This window comes from Hemitrygon akajei, chromosome 1 (assembly GCF_048418815.1).
Source record: "Hemitrygon akajei chromosome 1, sHemAka1.3, whole genome shotgun sequence".
Classification (NCBI taxonomy): Eukaryota; Metazoa; Chordata; class Chondrichthyes; order Myliobatiformes; family Dasyatidae; genus Hemitrygon; species Hemitrygon akajei.
The window spans coordinates 34,318,271-34,336,885 of record NC_133124.1 but is presented as its reverse complement, the minus strand read 5'-3'; the positions used below and the strand labels follow the sequence as shown (position 1 = coordinate 34,336,885).

General features: G+C 42.2%; 1 protein-coding gene across 9 annotated transcripts in view; it reads right to left on the bottom strand.

Annotated features, from left to right (window-relative positions):
- ncoa2 (nuclear receptor coactivator 2) overlaps window positions 1-18,615 on the bottom strand; it is a 320,940-nt gene that overhangs the window by 24,230 nt on the left and 278,095 nt on the right. For all 9 annotated transcript variants that reach the window (XM_073040731.1, XM_073040742.1, XM_073040720.1 and 6 more), the window contains exons 13-15: window positions 10,291-10,491; window positions 3,232-3,453; window positions 2,957-3,086 (exon numbers count right to left, since the gene is read on the bottom strand). In XM_073040731.1, the coding sequence (XP_072896832.1) occupies window positions 2,957-3,086; window positions 3,232-3,453; window positions 10,291-10,491 (553 nt within the window). The remainder of the gene's footprint in view (window positions 1-2,956; window positions 3,087-3,231; window positions 3,454-10,290; window positions 10,492-18,615) is intronic.

The window sequence follows — 18,615 nt, the reverse complement described above, 5'->3', positions numbered from 1 at the left end:
ATGCCATGTCCAATCAAGAACCTATCAATCTCTGCCTTAGATACACCCAAAAACACTCAATGCCTTTTATGCTCACCTTAACCATCAAAATATGGAGGCACCTTCACAAACCTGCATAGCACTTAATGACCCTGTGATTTCAGTCTGTGAGGCTGATGTGAGAGCATCCTTTAGGAGGGTGAACCCACGGAAAGCATCTGGCCCAGACGGGATACCTGGCCGAGTATTGAAGGCCAGAGCTGATTCACTGGCTGGAGTCTTCACCAAAGTCTTTATTTAACCTCTCGCTTCAGCAGCCTGAGGTATCCACCTGTTTCAAGCAGGCTTCAATTATACCGGTGCCTTTAGAAAATGGTAATCTGCCTCAATGACTCATCCAGGAGCACTTACATTCATTGTGATGGAGTGCTTTGAGAGGTTAGTGATTAAACATATTAACTCCTGCCTGAGAAGCGACTCGCATCCACTCCAATTTGCCGACCATTACAACAGGTCAACAGCAGATGCCATTTCATTGGCTGTTCACTCAATTCTGGAACATCTAGATGGCAAAGGTGCATAGACCAGGATGCTCTTTATTGATTACAGCTCGGCATTCAGTACTACTAATTAATAAGCTTCAATCCTAGACCTTATCATCTCCTTGTGCAACTGGATCTTTGATTTCCTCTCTTGCAGACCCCAGCCAATTCGGATTGGCAACAACATTTGCTCCATGACCTCCCTTGCCATAAGTGCACCACAAGGCTTAGCCCCCTGCTCTACTCACTTTATACTTCAGACTGTGAGGCTAAGCACAATTCCAGTGCCATATTTAAGCCTGCTGACAACACCACTGTTGTTGGCTGAATCAATGGTGATGGTGAATCAGCATATAGGAGAGAGATTGAAACCACCTCTCACTCAACGTCAGCAAGACCAAGGAGATGATTATCGACTTCAGGAGGAGTAAGCTGGAGATCCATGAGCCAGTCCTCATCGAGGGATTAAAGGTGGAGAGAGTCAGCAACTTTAAGTTCCTCAGTGTTATCACTTCATAGGAGCTGTCCAGCACTTCAATACAATTACAAAGAAAGCATGGCAGTGCCTCTACTTTCTTAGCAGTTTACAAAGATTCAGCATGCCATCTAAAACTCTTGACATATTTCTATAGATGTGTGGTGGAGACTATATTGACTGGTTACATCACAGCACAGCATGGAAACATCAATGTCCTTGTATGGAAATGTCTACAAGAATATGGCCCATTCCATCATGGGTAAAGCCCTCCCCACCACTGAGCACATCTACATGGAGTGCTGTTGCCATTAGGAAGGTAGCACAGGAGACACAGGACCAACACCACCATGTTCAGGAACAAAGAGTTATTATCTCTCAACTGTCAGGCTCTTAAACCAGAGGGGTTAACTTCACTCATCCCATATCTGAACCGCTCCCACAACCTATGACCTCATTTTCAAGGCATCTTCATCTCATATTCTTGATATTTATTGTTTATTTATTATTTCTGTTAATTTTTCCCTCTTTCGTTTTGTATTTACATAGCTTTTTTTCCCACATTGATTGTTGTCCATCCTGCTGGGTGCGATCTTCCACTGATTATTCCACTGTGTTTCTTGTATCTACTGTGATTGCCCACAAGAAAATTAATCTCAGGGTTGTATATGGTGACATAAAGTTACTTTGAACTTTGAAGTTACTTTGAACATTAATAAGATTATTAAGGGATTGGACACACTGGAGGCAGGAAGCATGTTCCCGCTGATGGGTGAGTCCAGAACCAGAGGCCACAGTTTAGGGATAAGGGATAGGCCATTTAGAACAGAGATGCGGAAAAACCTTTTCACCCAGAGAGTGGTGGATATGTGGAATGCTCTACCCCAGAAAGCAGAGGAGGCCAAGTCTCTGGATGCATTCAAGAGAGAGTTAGATAGAGCTCTTATAGATAGTGGGGTCAAGGGATATGGGGAGAGGGCAGGAACGGGGTGCTGATTGTGTATGATCAGCCATGATCACAGTGAATGGCGGTGCTGGCTAGAAGGACCGAATGGCCTACTCCTGCACCTACTGTCTATTGTCTATTGAGAAAATTACAACATCATACATGCCGTTTGGCCCACGATGTTGTAGCGACCTTTTATCCTACTTTAACATCAATCTAACCCTTCCCTTCTACATAGCCCGACATTTTTCTATCATCCATGTGCTTATCCAAGAGTTTCTTTACTGCCCCTAATGTATCTGCCTCACCACCATCCTTGGCATTTAAGAGAGATTTAGACAGATACATGGTAAGGGAGATAAGCAGGGCTATCCCTAGAAAAGCAGACCAGCATGGACTAGATGGGCAAAAGGACCTGTACCTGTGCTGTAATGCTCTACGACATTCCCATTAACTCTTCTTGACTTTCTGTGCCAGTAACCTACACTAAGCTGTAACTTACAATCATCAGCTAACTGAACAGCACACTTTGGCTGCTATGAGGAAACCAGGAAACCACAGGAGGTCCACTTTGCAAGAACTTGCTAACTTTCTACATACGGCAACCAAGGTCAGGACCAAATCCAGTTAACTGCTGTGTCACCATGTCGCCCTAAGATGTATACTCTTAATTAGTTAAATCAACATAACCCATGTACCCACAGATCATTTCCACTTTGATATGGAGAATATCTCTTTCATGTTATGTGTTTTTTAATGCTGCATCAAATCTGGAGTAACGATCATTTCGTTCTGCAGAATGACAAACAATCTTGAATCTTGAAACTCTCATAATAGTTTTACTCCTTTCCAATCTGAAGTTGTCAGCTCCCATTTAAGATCTTTGAACTATTAATAGTTCAAATGCTGCTCTCTCTGTGAAATGGTAAGATACTGCTGGAATAATGACCATCAACTCAATTCAAATTCTTTGAAAAGACAAGTTATTTAGTTATAAGCAATACTGCAACTTACCGATTTTGACTGGCAAAAGGCCCCTGATCAATAGGCATTATACTGTCAGGCCAAGGTGCTGTTTGGTTTGGAGGTGCTTGTTGCTGACCATACGATGAACCTCCCATACCCACCTCAATTTCTGATGACCCTGATCAAAGTGAAAGGTAGCAGAAAAGCAATTGCTTTTTAAAGTGGCATTTGATACCTTTTAGAGAATAATACATATTTTTACAAATGTAGAAGCTTTTCTTAACAAAGTAAGGCATTGGAATTTAAAAAATGCTACAACATACCCATCATTTGTGTTTGGAGCATCGATCTCTGACCAGGCTGACTGTTCGGTCTCATTGGAATAGCAGAAGTAGGACTGCCGATCATGCTGCCTTGCAGTGTTGTCCTGCTTATTGTGTTGGATCCTGAGCTGCCCGTGGTGTTCACAGCAGAGCTCGACTGACACCAGTCTACAGAAGCCATGCTGGGTCGGGGGACTCCACTTGCCATACTACTGACCATCCCTAGGAAGGAACAAGGAAGGCTGGAGAGTAATCCTGCTTCTGGAATTCATTTTCCTTTCTCAGGCAGTACACGTTGTATAAATCCTTATCGTGCTACTTTGACAAGTTCTTGTCATCCATTTATTTTCAAATCTGAAATTACTGCAGAGCTCTTCATTGTAGAGACATTTTCCCGTTGGTATGCAGCACTATAAAACACTACTCCCAATAAAATCGAGTCATTTAGTCACAATAATATCAAAAGTTCAGTGAACGTGCATAATATCTCTTCTGTGGACTACAAATACTGTAAAATCTTGCTGATAGGAAGTGTTGCTTTATGTACGAGTGACAGGTGCCGAGGAGTGTGGATAACCCTAGCTTCCTTCCTGAGGAAGTGAATCACTTTTGCTACCAAATACGTCAATGCTTTACTTTCCAAATGAGCTGAAGATAAGTTACTAAAACCCAACAGCAAGTGCTCTTTTTACATGTAAAACAACTTATTGCGACTGAGAAATTTAATGTATTTTTAAACGTGCTGGCATACAAGGCCAGAAACTAATTATTCAGTAGAGGAGGGGGGGGGGGTCAATGACACCTTTCAGTCAAAATTTTAAATATTACACAACACAGGAAAATTACACAAACATTTTTCCGATGTTTGTCTCTAATTGCAACTCATAATGGGTATACCCTGTCTGGGGAAATCCTCCTCCTTCCATTATGATCAAAGAATCACGTCAATTATGCTCCTGCTACTTAAGCCAGACCACTTCCACTGATTTATCACAAATGAACTTTTATGAATGATTGTTTTAAAGCAAAGTCACTATAGGAAGCATTATTATTGACTATAATGACACCTTCAAGTGGTATACATGATACTGTAATGTTAGAGTCCTCTCTTAATCAGTTGAAAGATGGCATGCTAGATTATAGCATTTACTTAAAAGTTTATTGAATGAAGTTTTTAAATTGAACAGGCATTTCAGCTTTCAGTTCTTTGAAATACAAGCCTCAAATGGCACTTTGAAAGTTTGAGACAGGTATAGTACGCATTTGATTTTGGTTAGTGGGAGTTAAATGCTGGGGAAGAGACGTAGTGCACATTAATCATCATTTTCCTTTTGAAGTAATTTCAGTTAGCTGCCAATTACCTCATACAATACTTCATGAATTAATTTTTTTTGCACTATTTATTTTGTAATTTATATTAGTTTTATGCCTTTGCACTGTACTGCTGACATAAAGCAACGCATTTGACATCAACCAGGACAGTGATGATAAACCCAAAATTCACTGCACTCGCATAATTAAAAAATAAGGCAGCCATTAAACATACTTTACAAATGCAAACATGAGGAAATCTGCAGATGCTGGAAATTCAAACAACACACACAAAATGCTGGTGGAACGCAGCAGGCCAGGCAGCATCTATAAGGAGAAGCACTGTTGACGTTTCGGGCCGAGACCCTTCGTCAGGACTAACTGAAAGGAAAGATAGTAAGAGATTTGAAAGTACCCCATCCCTGACATATTTAGTTGTTTGCCTTTTCTCCATTTCCCTCTGGTGCTGCCCCCCCTCCCCCTTTCTTTCTCCTGAGGCCTCCCGTCCCATGATCCTTTCCCTTCTCCAGCTGTGTATCACCAATCACCTTTCCAGCTCTTAGCTTCATCCCACCCCCTCCGGTCTTCTCCTATCATTTCGCATTTCCTCCTCCCCCCGCTACTTTCAAATCTCTTACTACCTTTCCTTTCAGTTAGTCCTAACGGAGGGTCTCGGCCCAAAACGTCGACAATGCTTCTCCTTATAGATGCTGCCTGGCCTGCTGTGTTCCACCAGCATTTTGTGTGTGACACTTTACAAATGAATAGAATACCACCTACTGCTGTTACGCCAATTCCTCTCTGTCTCCACTCACAAGCACACAATGTGACCATTTTTTCAGAAAGACACTGTTCTAGCTCAATATTCAACACCATTTTGTCCTTATATCTGAAAAGCTCTCAGAATTCTTTTAATAAAAACAAGGTTACTTAGTCCTCAAGAGTTTCTTTTGCAAAGTGAGTAATCAACAGCTTCAATTACACCTTCGAGCCTAGCCAAACGGATGTCATATAACACATTCACTTTGTTCTTGACATTTCAAATTTCAGGAAAAGTATTTGACCTAACCAAGAAGTGCCTAGTCCTACTTCTTAAAAAAAATCCATTAATTGGATGTGAGTCAAGCTGGCACTGACAGTATTTACAGCCTGCCCTGACAGTTCTTGAGGAGGTCATGAACCATTTTCACCGCAGTTCCCTTAGTGAGGATAACTCCCACAGTGCTGCTGGGAGCCACGAGTTCCAATTTTTAGATCAGGTGATGAAGGAATGACAAAATGTTTCAGTTTAACATATAACCAGGAGGGGAGATCACAGGCAGTGTGCCTAATGGTTGCAAGCTCTGCCAGAAAACTTTGGTTAGGTGTTTTGGCCCATCTTGCAGATTCTCTGGTATATAACACTGGGAAGTCTGGTACAATCTGAAAGCAGGGTTTCAGCAAGAGATCCACAGTTCATTTCTTAGGATGTATCCAACGAACTGATACGACAGAAGGGTCCTCTGGATCATGGAAATTAAAATCCGCCAAAGATTACACAGTTAGATTGTGTTCAACACAACATACTCTCAGTGAGTACTCTCAATAGGCAAAGGGCAAGACGTGACTTGGCTTGGCTTTATATCTGTGTGCAACTCACAAAGCCAAGGAGGATAGAAACTGAACTAAACCAGTTTAGACAATGCCATTGCAATTATATTAGGCATTTCAGTACTTTAACACTGATCACATAAATCTTCTGATACCAGGACAAGCAAAGGAAGCAAACACTTGAAAAGTGTTTGCATTAAAAAGAAAGTCTCCAGAAAGTAAGGGTAAGATTACTTAAACATGGTCTCTGTACCTGATGTCTCATGAAAAACATTGCTTTTGGGAGTGAAGATACATGATACAACATTCTAACTGCAATAAAATCTTCACATTCTCTGCCTCAGAACTGAATTGATACCATCACCAGTTGGCAGGTGTACAGCATCAACTCAACTTCTCAAATATTAAAGGGCATAGACAGAGTGGACATGGAGAGGATGTTTCCTGTAGTGGGGGAGTGTACGACCAGAAGGCACAGTCTCAGAGTAGAAGAATATCCCTTTGGAACAAAGAGAAGGAGGAATTCCATGGGGTGGTAAATCTGGAATTCATTGCCACAGACAGCTGTGGAGGCCGCTATTGGGTTTATTTAAAACAGAGGTTGACAGATTCTTGATTAGTAAGGGTGCCAAAGGATAAGGGGAGAAGGCAGGGGAATAAATCAGCCATGATGGAATGGCACAGCAGACTAATTCTGGTCCTATGTCTTATGGTTTTCATGCATTGCAAACTCTGCAAAGAATATATTTCATTTACCTCTCTAGAAGAAAACAACAGCAACAACTTACACTTAAGAGATTTTTTTTAACCTGTTTAAAAATGTGCCATGATTCTTCAAGTTAGCAAACAAAATCTGATCTAGCCACTAAAGAAAATGTTAAGGTGAGGAGAGGGAGAGGGGGAAGAGAGGAGGGAGGGGGGGGAAGAGAGGAGGGAGGGGGGGGAAGAGAGGAGAGAGGGGGGGGAAGAGAGGAGAGAGGGGGGGGAAGAGAGGAGAGAGGGGGGGAGAGAGAGAGGGGAGGGGAGGGGAGGGGAGGGGAGGGGAGGAGAGGAGAGGAGAGGAGAGGAGAGGAGAGGAGAGGAGAGGAGAGGAGAGGAGAGGAGAGGAGAGGAGAGGAGAGGAGAGGAGAGGAGAGGAGAGGAGAGGAGAGGAGAGGAGAGGAGAGGAGAGGAGAGGAGAGGAGAGGAGAGGAGAGGAGAGGAGAGAGAGAGAGAGAGAGAGAGAGAGAGAGAGAGAGAGAGAGAGAGAGAGAGAGAGAGAGAGAGAGAGAGAAAGAAATAGAAATTTAGGGAGGGAACTACACCCACGAGAAACCAGCTCAGAACAGAAGATGTTAGAGACAGGAGGTCATCAATGGAATATGCTCCACTGGTAACTAAGGGCCCAGGAAGAAAGGCAACTCCGGACTTTAAGCTCTAGGTAGCTAAAGGCAAGGCTATACAAGGTGAAGCAATTAATGTTGGGAACATGGAAATGATGATTTAGAAAAGCTCAATTATTTTCGGTTTGTAGAGTTGAGCCAGAGACAGAGGAAGGAAATAGTGGAGGGAATTTAAAGTAAGAGATGAATGCTTTTATTTTCCTGTAAATGCCTGCAAGAAAATGAGTCTCAAGGTACTGTACATATACTGTAAATGTACCTTGTAATAAATTTACCGAGACTTACTTTGAATTTGGTATTGTCAATGAGTGAATGAGCATAATGCCGATGGCAGAACAGGACTTTTTGTAGAAACACATGCAATGTGCTGGAGGAGCTCAGCAGGTCAGACAGTATCCATGGACAGTTGACGTTTCGGGCTGAGACCCTTCATCAGGACCTAATGAAGGGGTCTTGGCCCAAAATGTAGACTCCTGATGAAGGGTCTTGGCCAGAAACGTTGACTGTTTATTTCCACCCATGGATTCTGCCTGAGCTGCTGAGCTCCTGTACCACACTGCATGTGTTGCTCTAGGTTTCCAGTATCTGCAGTACTTCTTGTAGGTTAGTATACAGAAAGTAATGTTTTATATGAGTTCACTTTGGTACAGGCTGAAAGATGGAAATGTGGCTGAGAGGGAAATGGAATGGTTAGGTCCATGAGGGTATCAAAAGCAGTTTGACTGAGGCACAGGCAGTGACTGATGTCGGTAACCAAGTCGACCCACCCTTGGTGATTAGCACAGATCTGAATGGAATTCGACACCACATTACAAATGGTCTGGTTCAGCCACAGTGGTCTAGTGTCCTGGTCAACAGACAGGAATTGTGACATGGACCGAAGTCCAACCTTCTGAACAATTAAGAGTATAAAACACTTGTTTTAACATTTGTCAGTTAAAGTAAGAGTAGGGAAAGACTTGTCAGGTAATAGTGAGGACAAAGGTGAAGCCTGACATTTACAGACGATCTGCAAATGGACAGTTAAGAACAAAATACGCAAGGGCAGTACCATCCAAGAGAGTTGGCTCCCTTGGTCGAATACATTAAAGATTCCAGATAGGTAGAGAAGATGAGGCAAGATTATGCATTTCCCTCTGTAATTACAGTTCTGGCAATACTAGGGACAGGAGTTCCAGTGGGTGAGATGACGTTGTGTGACTGATAGGTTTGAGATTACTGCCTGGTATGGAAACACCAATGCCCTTCAACAGAAAATCCCTCATCACGGGTAAAACTCTCTCTGCCATTGAACACGTCTACACAGAGCACTGCCGCAGGAAAGCAGCATCCATCACTGGGGACCCCCAGCACCCAGGCCATGCTCTCTTCTCACTGATGCCATCAGGAAGGTGGTACAGGAGCCTCAGGACTCACACCACCAGGTTCAGGGACAATTAGTAGCCATCAATGATCAGTTCCTGAGCTAAAGAGGATACATTCACTTGTCCATCACTGAACTGTTCCCACAACCTATGGACTCAGTTTCAAGATGCCCGTCATCTCACATTCTCAATATTTATTGCTTATTTAATTATTATATGTATGTTTTTCACTTTCTTTTTGCATTTGCACACCGGTTGTCAGCACTGTTGGTGAGGTCTTTCATTGATTCTTTTCTGGTTATGGATTTTTTGGGTACGCTGGCAAGAAAATGAATCTCAGGGTAATATATGATGACAAATTGTATTTTGATAGTGAATTTACTTTGAATTTGGGCAGTGACACATTTAATGAAGAACGGGAAGTTGTTAGCGAGTGGCTTGGAAAGGAAGAGGGTTATTCTGTGCAGTGGTGTAAAGACAGCAAATCTGAAGAAAAGCACAGTGAGGAAGGGGATTGGGCAGTGAGTGGGAGCGGTACTGCTCAAGGAAGGGGAATGATTATAAAGAGCAAAGCACGATTTGATGAAGAAGGGCCAGCTGATGCAAATAGAATGGAAATGTTAAACAAGATGCTTTCATTTAGGACAAAGGTTATCAGTAACTGGCGACATCTTGTTTGAAGCCACTATGTTGATGATCAATGATAAGGCTAAAGGAAGGATCTTGGTCTCATAAATAGGGAGTTCAGAGAAGACAGATCACACTTTTGTGACAGCATTGACAGGAGTGAGAGAGAGAGAGAAAGAAATGAGGCAAGATTCACTCCCACTGCTGATCTGGTGGATGAAAGAGGATGAAGCCATTAGATCCACGCTTCTGAGAAGAGATTGGCCTAGAGGGAGGGATTCCTGGATTATTGATTGGTGGAATCAGCTTGATATGGTGATTGGTCAATAAGGTCATCAAGGAGAGGTGATAGGATGTGACAGCGATTAGGGAGGCAAATACTCAATCGATAGAAATGACAGGTGGTGTGATGACAGGAGGGGCAGAGTGAGCGTGAGACAGCAGGCAAGAGAGTGAGGGAGAGAGAGCGTGAGAAAAAGAGAGAACGAGCGAGAGAGAGCAAACTAGGTGAGGGAAACATAACAGGAAAAAAGAAAGAGCAATGTGAACACAGCTGAGATAATCTCTGTTGTGAAATGCTCTGCTGATAACCACTCTTTCAATTCAGACACAACAGGTTAGTTCTTTAAGTGGAGAAGCGGAAAAACAAAAAACAAATACAGCTTATAGAACTTTCATGCTTTGAAGTAAGGAATTCTTTAACTTACTTGATCATATTCCTAACCAGAAATAGAAAGATTAAAAGAAGCATCAAGCTGCAACAATTCTAACACTGATGAACGTACCTGCACTGACTGCCAAGCCTCCTTGACTACTCAGCATTGTCTGATTGCCCATCACTTGCTGTGACATTACAGCAAATGGACTGCTGTTTCGTATTGGTGGGAATGGTCCTGCACTTGTCTGACCCTGCATGTGGATGTCCAGTCCTGCGTTTCGGCCTTGTTGTGGTCTGCCTGGCTGCACAGCTCGAGGATTATTGAAAGCTGTTGTTTGAGTTAGAAGAAAACAAAATGTGCATTAGTGACAAACTGTGCTATTAGACATTTACTCTCCCAAAGCCTTAAGAGCCTTTTGTCTCAATCATACAATGAAGATAAATTGTCCATTATTTGCTGACAAAATAGAGAGTACATGCAAATTTTGCAGCAATTTCAGATAAAGACCGATTCACAGTGTACAGGAGGACCTATGAACCACTATCTGAGGTGCAGGCTCTTTGGCATTCACTCTTAGTTCACCACTGGAGTAAACTGATCAACACAAGGTTGCTGGGTTTTGCTGAACACCCAAAGTAAACCTGAAATTCACCATTTCCTAAAATACCTCCTCTATAATGTTCTATTAACTCAGAAACCAATATTGGAGAGTCAAGCACCTACAGTCCATCTGCCACAAACTGAAGTTCCGGTTAGCCGACCATTTTAATTCCTGTCCCCATTCCCGTTCTGACATGTCAGTCCATGGCCTTTTCCTCGGCCACGATGAAGCCACTCTCGGGGTGGAGGAGCAAAACTTTGCATTCCATCAGGACAGCCTCCAATTTGATGGCATGAACAATGATTTCTCCTTCCAATAATTGTTCTTTTTTTTCTTTTTTCCTCTTCTTTCATTCCCACTTGGCCTCTTACATATTCTCCTCACTTGCCTATCACCTCCCATTGTGTCCCTCCTTCTTCCCTTTTTCTCATGGACTACTCTTCCTTCCTACCAGGTTTCTTCTTCTCCAGCCCTTTACCTTTCGCATTCACCTGACTTCACCTATCACCTTATATCTTGTCCTTACTCCCTTCCCCCCACCTTTTTATCCTGGCATCTTCCCCTTTCTTCTCTGGTCCTAAAGAAGGGTTTCAATCTAAAATATCAACTGTTTATTTATTTTTATTTGCTGCCTAACCTGCTGAGTTCCTCCGGCACTTTGTGTGCATTGATTAGTATTTTTCATTGACAAGAGTTATTTTGAGTCCAAGTGTAATTTTCTGTGCAAGAAATTTGGCATTTTTAGTTGGTACACGATTGTTCATTTTGCTCTGCCAGAAATGGCAACTTCTGGTGCATCTTGAAAACAGAGCCCTGCAAAAAGCCTTGGGACATTGATGTGATGTGTATGTCAGGCTGCTACTGAATCTCCCGCTGACCACAGTCCCATTGACTTCGGCCATTAGTTACTTCATCTTCCACGGCTATCCTGATGCAAGTTTCTGCTCTCCATGGGGATGCATTCCATTTACTTTACAGCTACACTAGAAAGAGCAAGGCCCCACATGCATGGGGGAGGTGGGGGGGAAACAAATTTCAAAACATTTGTAGCTGAATTACAGTAAATACTGAAAAAAAAGTTTTAAATTTTCACTAATTTTGAGAGCTGCGGAGAGGGAGGTCAGAAGCCCCCTGATTAAGGGTGCTTGATGTTCTTCCGAAATGTGGGATCGACAGGTTAGACAGTCCAGTTCTTCATGGTACATAGATACATAGCTCCAGGTGCGTCCATTCATACTTTCAAAAACAAAGTTAAACAATTCAAGAACCTGAGGGAATCTTGGTCTGATTTGTTTCCTGAAAGAACCTGCCCAGTGAAGTCATGATGCCAACTGACTTTAGGCAATTACCACAGGTGAAGATGGTGGGCCTAGGACATAGCTCCTGATTTACTCTTGCAGTGATGTGTCTGGAGTGTAATGACTAGTCTCTGTAGCTATAACCCATCTGTTTGCAGGTGTGACTCAAGCCAGTGGAAGACCTTTTTCCTGTTCGTCACTAACTAAAATTACCAAGCTTCTTTCATGGTACAAACTCTCAAATGCAGCTCAAAGTCACGTCTGCCAACAATGCAATTTAGACTGAGCTGCCCACTACTGCACAACAGCAACTTGACAACGAAGTTATATGGTTAACATGAGCTGTTCACAAGCAAGTTCTTAATATATTTAATATTAAACAATTAACAAATCACTATGCAAAACAGGTTCTCAGTTCATAAGGTTAGGATGTTTAAAACATGAACATTTTATACACTTATTATTAACTGAGGGATTGAATGAGGTAAGCAATGGTAGTGAGGGTTAACCCAGGCCTTGTAGATGACACTACTACATCTTCATTGATCTACTATGTACAGTCATTATGCAAAGTGGAGTCACAGTCAATGTTGAAGCTTGCTTGGCCTCCATAATGTGGTAGAACACAGAGCATAGAGATCTACAGAACATTACAGGCCCTTTGACCTACAATGTTGTGCCAACCATGTAATTTACTCTAAAAACTGCCTAGAATTTCCCTACCACATAGCCCTCTATTTTCCTAAGCTCTGTGTACCTATCTAAGGGTCTCTTAGAAGACCCTATTGTCTACCATCGTCACTGGCAGTGCATTCCACACACCCACCACTCTCTGTGTGATGAACTTACCTCTGACATCCACACCACCCCACCCCCCGTACCTACTTCCAAGCACCTTAAAACTTTGTGCTAGCCATTTCAGCCATGGGGGAAAAAAGCCTCTGGCTATCCACATGATCAATGCCTCGTCATCATTTTATACACCTCTATAAGGTCACCTCTCATCCTCCGTCGCTCCAAGGAGAAAATGCCAAGTTCTCTCAACCTATTCTCATAAGGCATGCTCTCCAATCCAGGCAACAACCTTGTAAATCTCCTCTGCACTCTCTCTATAGTATCCACATCCTTCCTGTAGTGAGGTGACCAGAACTGAACAGAGTTCTCCAAGTGGGGTCTGACCAAAGTTTTATATAGCTGTAACATCATCTCATGGCTCTTGAACTTAATCCCATGGCTGATGAAGGCCATCACACCATAAGCTTTCTGAACAACACTGTCAACACATGCAGCAGCTTTGAGTGTCCTATGGACACGGACCCCAGGATCTCTCTGATGCTCCACACTGCTAAGAGTCTTACCATTAATATTATACTCTGTCTTCAAATTTGACCTACCAAAACACCAGACTATCCATAAAACCCCCAAATTTGTGTCACCAGCAAAATTACTAACCCACTTTTCTACTTCCTCATCCAGGTCATTTATGAAAATCACAAAGAGGAGGGGTCCCAGGACAGATCCCTGTGGAACACCACTGGTCACTGACCTCCATGCAGAATATGAACCATCTACAGCCACCCTAAGTATTCTAAGGTCAAGCCAATTCTGGACCCAAAAAGTGAGGTCTCCTTGGATCTCATGCCTCCTTACTTTCTGAATGAGCCTTGTATAGGGAACCTTATCAAATGGCTTACTGAAATCCATATACACTACATCCACTGCTCTACCTTCATCAATGTGTTTTATTAAATCCTCAAGGTATTCAATCAGGCTCGTATGGCATGACCTGCCCTTGACAAACCCATGCTGACTATCCCTAATCAGATTATCTCTCTCCAAATGCTCATAAGTCTTGCCTCTCAGAGCCTTCAACAGCTTGCCCACTACTGAAGTAAGCCTCACTGGTCTATAATTTCCTGGGTTATCTCTACTCCCTTTCTTGAACAAATGAACAACATTTGCAACCTTCCAATCCTCTGGTACTTCTTCTATTGATGATGCAAAGTTCACTGCCAGACGGTCAGCAATCTCCTCCCTCACTTCCCACAATAGCCTGGGGTACATCTCGTCTGAACCCAGTGACTTATCTAACTTAATGCTTTTCAAAAGCTCCAGCACATCCTCTTTCTTAATGTCTATATGCTCAACCGTTTCAGTCCACTGCAAGTCATCTCCACAATTGCTAAGAATTTTTTTCCCCTGGTGAATACTGAAGCAAAATATTCATTAAGTAACTCTGCTACTTCCTCCGACTCCATGCACACGTTTCCACTATCACAGCTGGTTGATCCTATTCTCACATGACTTGTTCTTCATCTACTTAAACAATACCTTGGGGATTTTCCTTAATCCTGCTCACCAAGGCCTTCTCATGGCCCCTTCTACTTCTCCTAATTTCATTCTTAAATTCCTTCTTGGCAACCTTGTAATTTTCTAGAGCTCTAACTGTATCTGGCTTCTTGAACCTTTCATAAGCTTTTCTTTTCTTACCTAGATTTTCTACATCTTGTGTACACCATGGTTCTTTTACCCTACCATCCTTTCCCTGCCTCAATGAAACATACTAATGCAGAATGCTATGCAAATGTTCCCTGAACATTTGCCACATTTTTGCTGTGTATTTTCTTCAGAACATCTGCTCTCAATTAATGCTCGCAAGTTTCTGCCTAATAGCATCATATTTCCCACTACCCTAATTAAATGTTTTCCCAAATTGTCTGCTCCTATCCCTCCCCAGCGTTATGGTGAAGGAGACGCAGTTGTGATCACTACCTCCAAAATGCTCTCTCACTGAGAGATCTGACACCTGACCAGGTTCATTTCCCAATACCAGATCACGTGCAGCCTCTCCTCTAGTTGGCTAATCTATATATTGTGCCAGGAAACCTTCTTGAATACACCTAACAAACTCCACCCCAACGAAACCTTTTGCTCTAAGTAGATGCCCATCAATACTAGGATAGTTAAAATCACCCGTCACAACAACCCTATTATTATTGCACTGTTCCAGAATCTGCCTCCCTATCTGCTCCTCGATATCCCTGTTACTATTGGGAGGTCTATAAAAACACCCAGTAGAGTTAATGCCCCTTTCCTGTTTCTGACTTCCACCCACACTGACTCAGTAGACCATCCCTCCATGTTTTCCTCCTTTTCTGCAGCCGTGATACCATCCCTGATTAGGAATGCCACGCCCACACCTCTTTTGCCTCCCACCCTGTCTTTCTTGAACCATCTAAAGCCATTCCTGCCCCTGAGACATCCAAGTGTGTGTAATGGCCACAACGTCACAGGTCCACGTATTATTCATTTTTGCCTTATTTATGATACTCCCTTGCTGAGCCCCTCTAGGAATTTTCTAATTTTGCAAATGATCAGAGTCTGCTTTCACTCAGTGACGTTCTTATCTATGCTAGAAGTTGTAGGTTCTGTTTCTAACATTATAGAACTTGTAGATCCTTCAGGACAATACCAAGACATGCATCTGGATTAATATCTCTTTAGCTTCTCCTAGTGATAGGAAAAAATTGAACAGCAACAAAATTTTCCACTGTTCATGAGATCAGTCACGAAGCATAAATGCATTTCCAAGTTCACACCAGGGGGCATTGATACCATAAAAAAAGAGAAGCAACTAGTTTAATGAGCTCACAACTCCAGCTTTCTGGCTGAGGCGTGCAGAACCAGGAATCACAGTCCCAGAAAAAAGGTGGAGACAATTTCCGACCAAGACGAGGAGTGATCTAATGTTGTCTGATGAACCTTCAGAATTCTCTAAACCTGGACAGCTGTCATAAAGTTCATTCAGAACAGATCGATTATTGGGTCAAGAGTATGTATCTGGTGTCCGAACATTGATGACCAGCCGTGTTCTTGATGGACAGCGGAGCAGCCAGGAATGGCTGGATAGTCCATTTCTGCTCCAAATACTCATACAAATTCTCAGCAACAGTATTACATTAAATAAATAAATTCTAGTAATTTACCATTCAAAGGAAGGATAGTGTATTTTTTCCCTCATATATCCTTCAATTTTAAACTAGAAAGGCCTGAATATGGATGAAACATAGCAAAAGTGTGGATGAAGTATGTTTGCAACATGCATGCAAGAAAGGAGGCACAGAAGAAATAATACCATTTACTAATCTTAAAAAATTATTTGAGACTTTCAAAAGTTGTATTATCATTTTAATATGAATCTCAAGTGATAGACATATTTCACTGTATTTTTCAGTACGTGTGGCAAATAAAGATAATCTTTAGTCTTTATCTTAAAAGATTAAAAAAGGTATGATAGCAGAACTTTAAAATAAAAAATTCTAATAAATCAGCATTCATACACCCATGAAGACAAATATACAAAGTAATTCAATTTTTCTAATGTTAGGTTATAGAATGAATGAAAACATGATTAAACATTAAATCTGATGCCATTTGTGATAACAGTCACCAAGCTACGTCGATTAACAATGGCAAGGTCAATGTGGAGGTGAAATCGATGACTGACTTGTGTCAACCTTCAGCTCTGAGGAAAATATAATCAGATGACCTACTGTGTTGCCTACATAGCTTATGATGCAATCCGTTAGGTAACATATTCGTCAGAGCTGACAAACACAAAGACAGGAAAGGAAAAAGAAAGTGATTTACAAAACTCAATAGTTGCAGTTCCAGCGCTAAACAGCAGATGGCGAGCACACTGTTCCAACAAACATAACAAGGACAAAAAAAGACACTAACTGTATGATCTCTCATCTTTCAACTACCTAAACCAAGCATACTGAAAATCAATAGCTTTCAGTACATTTCCAACAGATTGCTAGATCAAGCATTGGGGTCATTTATTGTAACTGACGCTCCTGGTGTAGCCTCCTCTACATCAGCGAGACCCAATGCAGATTGTTGGATTGCTTTTGTTCCATCTGGTCTAACTCCCAGGATTTCACAGTGGCCAGCCATTTTAATTCCACTTCCCATTCCCACACTGTCTAGTCTGTCCATAGCCTCTTCTGGTGCTATGTTGAGGCCAGGCACAGACAGGGGGAGACAACACCTCATATTTAATCTCCAACTTGATGACATCAACATCGATCTCACTAACTTCCAGTAACCACTCTCCCGACCACCCCACCCCTTTGTTTACCCATCTCTCTCTTGTTCCTTTACCCCTTCTCGCTCCCTTCCCCAGTCCTCACTCACACTTTCCTCCCTTTCGTTCTCCACCTCTTTCCTTTTATTTTATGATCTACTGACCTCTCATCAGATTCCTACTCTTCCACCTATCATACACCAGCTTGAAGCTTCATCCTCCTTCCCACCCTTGCCCCTCTCACCTGGATTCACCCATCAGCTCATGCTCTTCCTCCTTCTTAGTCTGCCTTTTGCCCTCTTTCTTTTCAGTTCTGTGGAAGAGTTCTAGCCCAAAACGTCTACTATTCTTTTCCCTCCATAGATGCCGCATGACCCACTAAGCTCCTCCAGCATCATGTGAGAGTGCGTGCGTGTGTGTGTGTGTTGCTGCAGCTCAATCAAACTGTGTTTTTATGACAAGTTCAACCAATAGAGATAGGCAGTGGATTGTTGTTCAGTGATGAGCAGATTATTTTTGTGAGGAAGACAGAGGGAATAAAGAATTATTTTTGAAAGGACAGAAAAAGGGAAGAGGAAATGATTTTTGTTAGGGGGGCTGAGCAGAGGATTATATATTTAAATTATATTACTACAAGGATGATGCAGTAGGTCATGATTTAACTCCAGAAATTTTGTGTTACTTGTATACTGGAAAGAAGGCTCCATTGGTGCAGTAGGTAACAATGACTCCACACTCCTTCTCTGCCATTTAATGAGATCATGGCTTCTCTTCTAATTTCAACACCATTTTCCTAACCCTTGATCTTCTAATGTTCAGAAACATACTAACATTTGGTTTCAGTGTAACTGAATGATTGAACTTCCACACCCTGCCAGGAGAGAGAATTCCAAGTTCTCGAGCGTCTCCTTCCCCTCATTCTGGGACTGCGTGCTGGCCGCTCCATTATCCGGGGGGCTCAGCTCGGGTTTGATCTCCATTTCCCACAATCCCACTCTCACAGACAGACCCTGCAGTGATTCAGTGCAATGTAACACATATTCCCACAACTCCCTCTGCAGCATCTTGACAAAATTCATATATAGTCTCAACATCTTGTATTCATTAAGTTGCATACAGTCACTGAAACCTTAGTACAAATGTATGGCAGGGAGCTGAACCCTGTTAGGAGGATTGCAGTACTGAGCTGCCTGGTCCACAAGACTAAATAAACTCAGGTAATCAAAAAGACGGCAAAGAATGGGTTGCAATGTATTCCTTACTATGCATGCAAACACTTTTGTTAGTTTGGAAATTTGACAAGCCAAACACAACTCCATTTGAATATTAAAAACTATGCACTATGAATGTTGGAAGTTTAAAATAAACAGAAAATGATAGAACACCACATCTGCTGAGCAGGAAACTTAAAACTTTTTTTATATCAGCATCTTAAATTGACACAAAACATTAACACTGGTTCT